This window comes from Arachis stenosperma, chromosome 2 (genome assembly GCF_014773155.1).
Source record: "Arachis stenosperma cultivar V10309 chromosome 2, arast.V10309.gnm1.PFL2, whole genome shotgun sequence".
NCBI lineage: Eukaryota > Viridiplantae > Streptophyta > Magnoliopsida > Fabales > Fabaceae > Arachis > Arachis stenosperma.
This window is the reverse complement of record NC_080378.1, coordinates 119,365,462-119,378,777: the sequence shown is the minus strand read 5'-3', so window position 1 is coordinate 119,378,777 and position 13,316 is coordinate 119,365,462. Positions and strand designations below refer to the sequence as shown.

The window sequence follows — 13,316 nt, the reverse complement described above, 5'->3', positions numbered from 1 at the left end:
TTACCTCATACGGTTTTGAGGTGAATATCATGGATGAGTGTGTATACCGCAAGTTCAGTGGGAGTAAATATATCTTTTTGGTCTTATATGTTGATGACATTCTACTTGCCAGTAACGATATAGGCTTGTTGCATAAAACTAAGAAATTTCTATCGAACAAATTCGAAATGAAAGATCTTGGTAATGCCTCTTTTGTATTAGGAATCGAGATACTAAGAGATCGTTCTCAAGGTATTCTTGGATTATCACAAAAGAACTATATCGAAAAGATTTTAAGTAGATATGGCATGGAAAATTGTAGACTAATGGACACACCCGTAGTTAAAGGAGACAAGTTCAGTCTCAAACAATGCCCTAAAAATGATCCTGAGAGGACAGCAATGCATGATAAGCCTTATGCATCAGCACTAGGAAGTTTAATGTATGCTCAAGTCTGCACACGTCCCGATATATCATTTATAGTGGGAGTGTTGGGTAGATACTTGAGCAATCCGGGCATAGATCATTGGATAGCTGTTAAACGCGTAATGCGTTATCTGAAGAGAACAAAGGATTACATGCTTACTTATCGGAGATCAGAAAATTTGGAGATCATTGGGTATTCTGATTCCGATTTTGCGGGATGCCAAGATAGTAGACGCTCTACTTCAGGCTGTATCTTCACTTTGGCTGGAGGAGCTATTTCATGGAAGTCTAACAAACAGACTCTTGTAGCTTCCTCAACAATGGAGGCAGAATATGTTGCTTGCTTTGAAGCATCCAAACATGGCATATGGTTACGAAACTTTGTCACTGAGCTTCGTATAGTAGATGACATTGAAAAGCCATTAAAGATATTCTGTGACAACAAGTCAGCAGTATTATACTCCAACAACAATAAGAGCTTGACAAAATCGAAGCATATAGACATCAAGTTCTTAGTTGTCAAGGAGATTGATCCCTAAAGTCTTTCATGAGCACACTGCTCGGATGGTTGTCAATAGTTATGATGCCTTGGTTTAGTGGGAGTTTATTTTATGATATATGTCCTATGACAGATATTGAGTTATTTTTCTACAGAATTAAGTTGATGGTTTATTTCATGTTATGTGAAATGTTCATTTTGCAATATTTGTATTGTGTTTGATCTCAATAAAGTTGGACCAGCTGGAAATAGACATGCATGAGATCACTTGGCATGTAATTTCCATATTACTCATCCAAATTTGATCTATGTCATTAAGTATATTGGGATGGTGATTGGCGTGGTTTAGTCACGGGATTTAATGTGATAAAAGCTGCGGTAGTTCCATATCTAATATATGAGACGGACCAGATTGTTAAAGTAATGAGAGAAATAGCATTCAGATGCGCGCATAAAGTTTATAAAGATGTGATTATGTCAATAAATAATATATGTATAGCCCAAGTGGGAGATTGTTAGGAAATTATTTGATTTCCTAACTTATTTGTAGGCAATACATATATTAATTATAATCACAAATTATGCTATTTCAAATTAAATGACTTATATAATGATGATCTCATTTATTGTTTTAAATGCTAAGTGAATAAGTCATTATTACTTTTGATTTGGAATTAAATGAGAATAAAACCGGATATTATCTTTTGTTCCTTAGATAATTATCTTTTTTGGATTTTAGATATATTATCTTTTGGGCTTTAGATACTATTTTATTTGGGTTTAAGGGTTTAATGGGTGCCATGCTCAAATATAAATAGACCTTCAGGGTTTCGGTCCCCAATATACCAAAGCCGCCTTTGTTACTCTTTCCCCATCAAAAGAGTTGCAGTACAGCCTCCTAGGAATACAGAAGGCTTTGGTTGAGGAAGATCAAAAGAACCACAAGATCCAAACTCTTCCAATCATAATTTATGTTTATGAATTCAGGTACGCTTCCGCATTATAATATTTTGGTGATTCAATATGGATGATCTGGGTTATTAAAATTAATTTATTTCAACAACAAACACTAATTTTGTACGATCAAATTATTTTGGATGAGTTTTGAATATATTTGGAGATTATTTTGTGTGCAACCATTTAAATTTGGGCTTTTTTATTTATTTATGCACGAGAAATTCATTATTTTTCATAAGTCAGAATCCGGAAGACCAGGTCCTAGCGAGGTCGTTGGAGACCCGAAGACCGAATCCGGAACACCATCCAAAGTTTTCATATTTTAATAGAATTTTGATGGTTTATGATATTTGTCTCCAAGCGTGAAGTGGGTTGTTGAAAGATATTTATTTTCAGATTATCCTAGTTAAACTCATTTTTGGATGGAGTGAAATTAAAAAGAAAGTTAATAATTTTATTAGATAGCAACAATTGATTTTTTCAGAAAATGTATTTATCAACTAATTTTGTACAATCAAATTATTTTGGATGAGTTTTGAATATATTTGGAGATTATTTTGTGTGCAACCATTTAAATTTGGGCTTTTTTATTTATATATGCACGAGAAATTCATTATTTTTCATAAGTCAGAATTCGGAAGACCAGGTCCTAGCGAGGTCGTTGGAGACCCGGAGACCGAATCCGGAACACCATCCAAAGCTTTTATATTTTAATAGAATTTTGATGGTTTATGATATTATGTCTCCAAGCGTGAAATGGGTTATTAAAAGATATTTATTTTCAGATTATCCTAGTTAAACTCATTTTTGGATGGAGTGAAATTAAAAAAAAAAAAAGTTAATAATTTTATTAGATAGTAACAATTGTTTTTTCCAGAAAATGTATTTATCAATCAAGACACACAAGCTTATGTTACAAACACTAATTTTGTACAATCAAATTATTTTGGATGAGTTTTGAATATATTTGGAGATTATTTTGCGTGCAACCATTTAAATTTGGACTTTTTTATTTATATATGCACGAGAAATTCATTATTTTTCATAAGTCAGAATCCAGAAGATCGGGTCCTATCGAGGTCGATGGAGACCCGGAGACCGAATCCGAAACACCATCCAAAGTTTTCATATTTTAATAGAATTTTGATGGTTTATGATATTATGTCTCCAAGCGTGAAGTGGGTTGTTGAAAGATATTTATTTTCAGATTATCCTAATTAAACTCATTTTTGGATGGAGTGAAATTAAAAAAAAAATTAATAATTTTATTAGATAGTAACAATTGTTTTTTCCAGAAAATGTATTTATCAATCAAGACACACAAGCTTATGTTACAAACACTAATTTTATACAATCAAATTATTTTGGATGAGTTTTGAATATATTTAAAGATTATTTTGTGTGTAACCATTTAAATTTGAGCTTTTTTATTTATATATGCACGAAAAATTCATTATTTTCCATTATGCACATGAATTAAAATTGTTCTCAAATTAAGTACCAAAAAAAAATTATTCTCAAATTGAGTATTGCCATTTCAGGTTTATCACCCACAAAATAGAATTACTCTTCATTTCATGCAAAGTACCTACGAAATGAAAAAAGTGCATCCGACACTCTATTCATCACCCACTAATTGGGTCATCAACTATTAAAAAATAAGACTACTAGTTAATCTGTTATTCACCATGATTTTTTTTATTAGTTATTTTTTTCTATCACTGTAAAATTTATTTTTTTTATGTGAAGATGTTTATGAAAATAAAATTTTATTTTTTAACTAATTTATATAAACATCTTTTTAAATATGTGAATAATAAAATTTTTAATGTTGTCAATTTTAATAAAAATTTTATTAATTAATTTGAATAAAGAAATAACATAATTTTTTAATATAGGTATAAAAAAATAAGATAGAGTCTTCCAGATTTAACTAAAAAAAAAGTCAAATATAATATACTGTGATAGAAAAAAATTTAATACAAATATAGTCAATTTAGTTCTAAAATTTATCATTTTAAAATTTAGGATTGAACAAAGATATTTGTTGAATTTTTTTATTTAGTGTTGAATATATACTACCTAAATTAAAAGAGTTATGATGAATAATAAATTAATTTATTAGTCATTTTTTTTAATGATTGATCTATATGAATGTAATTAATTATTTTAAAATTATAATTTATTTCATACTTGACATTATAAAAAAATAAATTATTAACTTAATACAAAAGTATACATTTAATAAAAATATAATTTTATATTTTAAAATATTAAAAAATATATTTTTAAAATAATCCAACTAAACTTCGTGGTAGTTCCATCAGAAATACCCAGATACAAAATGACCTTTTCCCATTTCCTTGGCACCAAGCATAAAATGGCCTTCCCCAATTCGTTACTGCTGAAGGTGAAATAGAGTCTCCATTTCGTAGGCACCTTGCATAAAATGGAAAGTAATTCTATTTAGTGGGTGATGAACCTGAAACGACAATGCACAATTTAAGTACAGTTTTAATCCATACGCATTACTAAAAGTAATGAATTTCTCAAGCATATATAAATAAAAAAGCCTTAAACTTGTCAATGAATCTAGACCAAACTTTAATAGACATACTTAAAAGTTAAAATAAAATAACAGGTGCTTAATATTCTTGTGTAAATATATCGTAAATGGCGAATGAAATTTGTTACATATATTGCAAATATATTTGGTCAAACTTAAATGCAAATAATTGATCTATAGTAACAATTAACATACTAACAGCAAATAGATCACATTATATATATAGAGTTTAATTTTAATATATTAATATTATAAAATACTTTACACAGTCGTACAATCATATTCGTTTTTTTAAATAATTATTTACACAATTAATAAAAATAATAATTAATTTTAATAATGTGACGTTACGTGATTAAAAATACGTATAAAGCTGTTTTATTTGAATGCTTTGGAGTGACAAAGGTACAAAGAAACACCAACTAAGAGCTTAGAATGTGAGGCATCATGCAATAATAATTTTCCATGTGATGAAGCCAACTAAGTGAATTTGTCTCAAAGTGTTCATTTTTTCCATTTTTGTACATTGCAATACCAAACAAGAAAATGCATTATTATAAGTTTATTGCTCATAATATGATGAATGGTTTTGTTCTTTCTTTACTTTATGAGGCTTCCTATTATTAAATTTACAGCACACCGATAACCTTAGGCCACAGGTGTCACATGATTTCAAATATTCCAATGTGAGAAGAAGAGAAATGACCCCACAATTTGTTGCCATCTTAATTTGGCAACTCATTCAATTTATTTCCATGCCACATCTATACATAATATACTACCTAATGTAGTTAAATTTTAGAGTCTTTTATTATTTCCTAGTCATAAATTAAGGATGGGTTTAGTTTACGTTTTTATTTTTTATTTTTAATATTTTTATTTTAAAAAAATTATAAAAGAAGAAGAAGGTAAAAACAATAAACAAAATTTTATGATTATCATTGTTTTTTTCACAAAATTTTGAAAATAAAAAAATACTAAACATAAAGAAATAAATCGTTGGACATTATTAATAAGAATTTAAATTTGATGTACTGTCAGTGTGAAGTAGTTTTACACGTACATCTAATTACGTAACAATACATCAAATAATTATTTTTCACATTGACCGACTAAATAGTCGTCATAAAAAAAAGAATGTGGTTGTACGACTGTGTAAAACGCTTTATACTGTCAGTGTATCAAAATTAAACTCTATTAATAATATAAATATCAACTATATTTTCTAGTCAAGAGACATAACATGGTGGTTAAATGAAATTTACAAGCATCTAATGAAGAGGTTTGATTTCTAACGGTTACATAGGTGGGTAAAAATTCTAGTAGTAAATTACTCATTTTTAGAAGAATTTTCGTTTTTAAAAGAATTAGTCACAGAAAATATCATTTGACAAGAAAAAAATATCTAATACACTGTAAGAAGAGGAGAAAAAGACAATAAAAAAATCCAAATTCATAATAAATTTACCCCATGGAGTCTCTAGCACAGTGCTAGAAGCTGTGTAATAAATATGGCTAATGATGTCACAAACACTAAATTTGTTTTCACACTAGATTGCCCCCACCAAAATGGTTCCTCCTCCATTGCCTTATTCATAATAATGAGTCTTTGAAGCTGTTATTTTTGTCTACTTTCCCTCTTTAAATAACTATATTCCAAATCTGTGGAGTGTTTGGATCATATCAGAACAATTGAGAAAGACAAACTACTTTGAATGATTTATTAATTGGTTCATGGAACCTTGTCCCTACAATAATATAGAGAAAAAAAAAATGAACATATACTTACACTTGTATGGATAACTCTAAGCTATCCAATCTTAAATTCAAACAAAAAGTTGCAAATTTGAAGAAGTTATAGTCGAATTCTACGCCTTTTGGTCATAAAAGTTTCGATAACATGTCATGAAACTATTTATTCCAAAAGTTTATATAAGCTATCAGATAAAATACATGAATGATTATATATTTTACAACATACTGAAAGGTTTCTTTGTTCTTATGGTACAAAACCAAACCCCAAACAAAACCATTTTACATAATTAACAAGCATTACCATTGATCAAAGCTCACTAATCACTATCTACAATAAGCAACACTTAAAGCCATCAAAATTAAAAAATTACAATGCATACATATGGAACTTTCCAAAGCTTATTATACACAATATTTGAACTCAACATTGAGAACAAGAAAATGGAAAACAATATGCATTCAGGAAACCAACATACCGTTTGTTTCACCGGCCATCCGCGGACGTAAAAGAATCGGCGAATCCAGTAGGCCTTGCCGGAATACTACTCTTGCTGTCTTGTAAGTCCACATGGCTTAAATCCTTTCCTTCCATCTCTTGCCACCCCTTCACCATTTGGTTAAGGGGTAAACTATAGTCTATGCCACAATACTCTTCAGTTTCATCATCAATCGGTTTCCATTTCTCAACGAGCGGTGCCAGAATGCTCACGGCGTACCCCATATCCGGCCGCTGGTTTGGTTCCCTGGCAGTGCAATGGCCAGCTAACTCAGCAATGATGGAAATGCTCTCAAAGGTTTCGTCCTGTTTTTCGAGTGCAGGGTCAATAGCATTCATAAGTTTCTCCTTATCTGATTTTATATTCCAGAACCATGCTGCCAAGTACTGGCTTTCCTCCGGCCGGTCCTCATCGAGTGCTGTCAATCCGGTCAGTAGCTCCATCAGAACAACACCAAAACTGAAAACATCTGCTTTTGTAGTGATTTTTCCGGTCACTGAAACATATAAAGAGAATCAACAAAACAAAAACAGAACCATGAATATTTATGAATGTAGCAAATAAATGAGGACAGTAGAAGTTCTAAAAGTATCACTAAAGATGAATAAAATTGATTAATGTCTTCATTAGTTACTAATTCCTGAAAGAACAACCACATATTTAGACATATATACTATAATACAAGGTCAATGGCTCTATTAGTTCTATAAAGGAGTTATGAAAAAACAAATCACCTGCATATTCTGGTGCCAAGTATCCGAATGTTCCAGCAAGCCGAGTCACTACAGATTTTTTGCCATCCGGAGCAAGCTTAACAAGTCCAAAATCTGAGACCTTTGCTCTGAAGTCATCACCAAGCAAAATATTTGATGACTTAAGATCTCTATGAATGAAGCTTTGGTGAGCAAGAGTATGAAGATACTCCATTCCTCTAGCAACATCCAATGCAATGTTAAGCCTTCGCTTCCACGAAAGTGGTTCCAATTGCAAGCTCTTCCATTGGAAAAGATGCTTACTGAGAGCACCTTGTGGCATATACTCATAGACTAGTAGTCTCTCTGTCCCTTCTACTGAATAGCCCAAAAGAGACACCAAATTCCGGTGCCGGACTTTCGAAAGAACTGCGATTTCAGACTGGAATTCATCTAAGGCTTTTCTGCTTATCACACCAGCCTCCATTCTCTTCACTGCAATTTTAGTCCCATCATCCAATTCTCCCTTGTAAACACCCCCGAATCCACCCCGGCCGAGCTCATTCTCAGGCGCAAAATTCTTGGTAATGCCTCGAAGGACTTGAACCGATATTACAAGATTTCCAGCTTCAATTACATGAGACACTGCATTTCCACTGGTGTTTAGGTTCCCAGAACCACTTGCTGAAACTGTGGAAATGCTTCTTCCATTGCCATTGCTAGCAACAACAACCTTTACCACATTGTCTGAATCAGATGGATCTCTAGGGTGAACTACTAATGAACTTGAACCCTTGGAGGCTTCATTTCTCCCTTTGAAACAATGCAGATAAATTGGAATAAGCAGAATAATTGCAGCAACAATACCTACAATTGGGGTCACAATCAACACCAAGTTCTTTCTTTTGGGATTCTTCAATTCAAGAGAACTGCCAGAGTTGGAATTTGATGGTGCTGTTGGAGTATCAACCGAAGAAAGTTCGCCCCTTCCAGAAGATGGATTTGGCTTATTAACAGATGATGATGATGATGATGATGATGATGATGATGATGATGATGAGGAGGAGGAGGAGGAGGAGGAGGAGGAGGAGGAGGAGGAGGAGGGGGCTTGTGAGGAGTTACTATGATTCATCAACAGAGGATTCCCATCAGTAACAATCTTCAAACTCTTATCAAAACTTGGCAATGGACCTGAAATGTTGTTGCCACTTAGATCCAACAATTTCAGTGATCTCAAACTAGTCCAATTACTAGGAACCACACCACTGATTTTGTTACCCCCTAATCTGATTTCAACAAGAGAATCCAATTTTGCAACAGAAGGACTAAGTGTTCCACTGAAATTAAACTTTGACAAAATAATCATAGAAACTTTCCCATTTGCATTGCACTTTATTCCTAACCATGGACCTTCACAAGGATTATCACCAATCCATGAATTAACAAGATTTAAAGGGTAATCCAACCCACTAAGAAACTCAATCAGTGCCATAACCTCATAGGAACATGAAACCCCAGGTTTTGTTTCACAAAAATTATTGGAATCAAAAGTAACTTTAGGTGTTACAAATTTTGGGGTTGGACCCATTAAATGGTTATTGTTCAAATCCAAATGTTCCAATTGCAATTTAGCTAAAGAATCAGGAATTACCCCAACAAGTTGGTTACCATTGAGATTAAGATCCTTCAGAGAAGCCAAGTCACCAATGTTCTTAGGAATAGTCCCTTTGAAATTGTTACCATGAAGCCACAAACTTGTGAGAGAAACCATTGTTGCAAACACATCAATAGTACCATCAAGACCACCACCACCTTGGTTATTCAACCACAGAATCTGCAACCCAATTCCTTTAAAACTCGCCGGAATCGCGCCAGATAAGTTATTCCCTGAAAGCTGCAGCACAGAAAGCGACACCATGCTACCCAAGAACTCAGGAATTGGACCAACCATGCTGCAACTCATGCAAGAAACATTGGTCAATTGTGTTGACCCTTGCAAAGTCAAAGGGAATTTCCAACCACCATTGCTTGCATTGAGGTTAACATTGTAATCCAATGCTAAAACCTCAAGACTCTCAAGTCCTTCAAAGAAATCATAAGGGATTGAATCAAACTCATTGTGGTTCAAAAATGCAAACTTTAACATCTTCAAACCAATGAAAGAAGGTAAAGGGCCATTGAGCTTGTTGTTCTGAAGACCAAGATTCTCAAGCATTGTGAGCTGGTTGAAGCTTTGAGGCAAAGGACCAATCAAGTTCAAGTTTTTAGCTTGAATCTGAGATACCCTTTTGCCATTGCAGAAGATGTACTTCCATGGAGGGTTTCCACATGGGTCTCCACCATTTTCAGGCCATGGTAAGAGCTCAGGGTTCTTGAGACCGTTTCTGAACTGGTTTAGAACCTTTACATCTGAAGGGTCAGTTTCAGTGAGAACAACACAGCAAAGTGTTAACATCAAAAGTAATAGTAGAAAAAGAACATGTTTTTGTTGTTGTTCCATGCTGAAGATCATGATGATATAGATGTGAAACTGAGTTCAAAAAGCTTTGTTCTTGTTGTTGTTGCATTGAGAAAGAAGTGTAAATGGATTGTGTTTGGTGGAAGCTTGAGATGGAAGATGGAGACAGAAGAAGAAGAAGAGAGAGAGTGGAAAGTGTTGTTAAAAAGGTGAAGATTAAGGTTGTCAACAAAGGAACAAAAAGGTGAAATTATTAATTAAGGGTTCTAAGTGGAAAGTGTGTCATTAAAATGAGTGATTATATATGATTACTAGTTTTAGATTTTGTTACTGTTATTGTTGTGTTGGTACTAATTGACTTAACTTTTTTTGGGAAACAGAAAAAATTCTCAGGTGAATAACGACAAGAAAAAAAGGTTGAGGTTTTTTTTTTCTTATATAAAAATTTGTCATTTTTTAGTACTTTTAAAATTAGAGGATAAGTTATTTTGTATTAAGTTATTGTACAATAAATTTATTAGAATATTAAGTAATTATGTCTTTAATCAATCTAACACAGTTAAAATTTTGACAAAAAGTAACAAAAGTAAGTTTTTGGAGCATCTTTTAAAATGTATTATTAGGATTATATATACAGGTATTTTTTAAATTTTATATTCTTGTAATAGTAAAATAATGTGATAAATTAATTATTTAGGGTTCAAATCAAATATGATATTTTAAATTCAAATAAAAAATAAAAAATTAATTTGATGTGTGAAATGTAAAATAATTAAGTTTGTCCTTTATTTAGATTTTATTTATTTATAGAAATTAAAACTCACTATTATATTTAGTGATTAAAAATAAAATTGAAATTTTTATTTTAAGATTCAAAATTCTAATCTTTTTAATAATTTCAAAAAATAAAACAAGGATTTTTTTTCTATATTTGTAAAAACAAAAATTAAAATTTTAATAACACTTCTTTCTATATTTACCTTTATTCAAGACATTCTCTCTCTTTCCGTCTTTCTAATCAAACAAGGGTTTTTCTTGTAGTTTTTTAAAAAAAAAAATAAACACACACACACACACAAACACCCTTTTTCAACATGCAAAAAATTGAGCGTGCTGATGATTGAGGTGTTTGTTCTTCTATTTAAAAAAAAAAATACAATCTTTCTCCTAATTTGGGTTCTGACTACTTCTGAGGTAGTGCTATTTCAGAGAGTTGAGTTGAGTTTTTTTCAATGAATAAAAAATTGAAAAAAAAAACACAATGAAGAACGAAGACCAAGCATGTAGTTTGTTTGGAATCAATTTGTATTTTGTTAATTTGAAATTCAACAATTTCATTTGGTCTTATTTTATAAGAATAACTTTTTTTTAAATAACAGTATTTTAATAATTTTTTATTTTAATTTTTATATTTATTTTAAATTAAATAAAATATTAAAAATAACTCAATTTTATATATTTTAAATTAAGTATAATATAAAAAATTAATTTATCTCTCAATTTTTATTTTTTAATTTTTATTTCTCAAACTCTCTTTCAAACACAATCTTATTATTAGTTTGCAAAAAATATAAGATTGGAATGAACAACTGACCATTAGTATTTTTTTTTAATAATTTGTGTTTTATTGTTAACACCTTCGTTTAGTCGATCCTTGTGTCTTTATTTTTACAGCAATTTAATAAAAAGATTATTGAAATGTTAATAAATTATATGTGAATATTATAATGTTCAAAATTTTCTTCTTCCGACGGAATATTTATTTGGATTTCATATCCAGAAATAAACACTTCATAAGTTATTATATTTTATATATTTTAGTATATTTAATTGTAGTATAAGTGACTATTATCTATTACCTTATAAAAGATACAATTAACATAACATTGATATTACACATTTAAATCTTTTTAATAATTAAATCTAATTAAGTTGGTTTAAATCTAATAAAAGTTAACTTTATTATTAACCGATGTGAATATGTTATCTTTTCATATCATTCACTTCTTCTTTAAATTTTTCTTTTTTTTTAACGTTCTTCTTCTCCTTCTTCATTGTTAGTCGTAAATTTTTCATTATTAAGGTCTTAGGCGTTCAACATCCATATTTTCACTTTAGCGACTAATTAGCAAGAAACATTTTTCTAATTAAATGATTTATCCGTTACGACGAGTTAGCGACGACTGTTTTCCATCGCTAACCTAATTTAAATTTTACAATATTATGCGACAAATTGGCGAAAATTGCTCGCTAAAAAAAATGGCGATAAATTAACTAGGAAATTATTCATCGCAAAATGCATTTCAAGTATTTGTGATGTATTAGCTAGGAACATTGTTTCTCACTAATTAGCCTTTTCGCACAAAGTTTATTTAGCGACGGACTAGTGTGTGAATTGTTTCTTGTTAATTATATATCAAACACTTGCGACGGAATAGCGACAATAATATTTCTTGCTACTTTACTTTTATTCGATTGAACTCTTAAGCGACTGATTTGTTAGAACATTGTCACTTGCTAATTAATTTGTGACAAATTAGCGAGAAAATTTTTTCTACTCTTTTTTAGCTACAAAATTCAATTTATGAGAAACAAACCTACTTGTAAATTTCTCGCTAATCAGTCGTTTGTCTCAAGTTTAAATATTTTGTGACTGTTCATTAATTTTGTCGTTAGTACGTCACTATTTTTTCGTTAGTTAGTGACAGATTAATGACAAAAAATATTTTTCGCAAAAATTTGTCGCTAATTTATCAAATTTTTGTAGTGATAGTTGAAGTAGTCCAAAATTACACTTGTTTAATTTGTCCTTAAAGCATGTTTAATTTTTCTCTTTATTTTTTTTTTGGGTACATACGTTGGTGCCTAATTTTTAATTGCTTGTAGTATTTAGTTAGCAAGCCTCCTCTCACAGTTCATGAACCTAAGTCCAAGAACCATTACACCTATTTAACTTTAACATTTAGCAACGCATATATATGCTTTAATTTGGTTGTTGCGACGTTTATTTGCATCGGTGGGTAGCTAAAATATTTTTATTTTTCTTCTCTGACCTTTTTACTAATACGTGATTAGATAATCAACTCATATATGTATTTAAATAAGTATTAAGAATTTAAATTTTATTTTGTATATAATAATGTATTAATTAATAACAAATTTTTAAATAAAATTTAAATTTATGGTAGATTAATTTTTAGTATATTAAAACAAAAAAATGTCATTAAAAAAACGTATAATTCTATATTGAATAATATACACCGAAAATAATTATTAAATTAATTATTAATAAAAATATATATTAAAAATAAATTAAATAATATATATATTTATATATAAATATATAATAATTAATTTAATAATTTTTTTTAATATTGACGTAGCATTTTTATATAGGACCTAAACTTTATTATCAAATAACTGACCAATAAATTAAAACTGCAATATAGGTTTCACAATTTCATTCCATTCTTCTATGCATCTCTTG

At 30.3% G+C, this 13,316-nt stretch overlaps 1 protein-coding gene across 1 annotated transcript; it reads right to left on the bottom strand.

The window, feature by feature from the left end:
* Positions 1-6,391: 6,391 nt before the first annotated feature.
* On the bottom strand, positions 6,392-9,959 carry LOC130961680 (receptor-like kinase TMK3). The gene is made up of 2 exons (XM_057887664.1): positions 7,414-9,959; positions 6,392-7,175 (listed from the first exon to the last, which is right to left on the bottom strand). Exons 1-2 carry the CDS (start codon positions 9,881-9,883, stop codon positions 6,667-6,669), a joined length of 2,979 nt encoding a protein of 992 aa, XP_057743647.1. The 5' UTR covers positions 9,884-9,959; the 3' UTR covers positions 6,392-6,666.
* Positions 9,960-13,316: the final 3,357 nt, after the last annotated feature.

Coding starts and splice junctions, on each gene's coding strand:
- LOC130961680 (XM_057887664.1), bottom strand. CDS start 9,883: ATGATCTTCAGCATGGAACAACAACAAAAACATGTTCTTTTTCTACTA. Junction 7,176..7,413: donor CTTGGCACCAGAATATGCAG/GTGATTTGTTTT, acceptor TATATGTTTCAG/TGACCGGAAAAATCACTACA.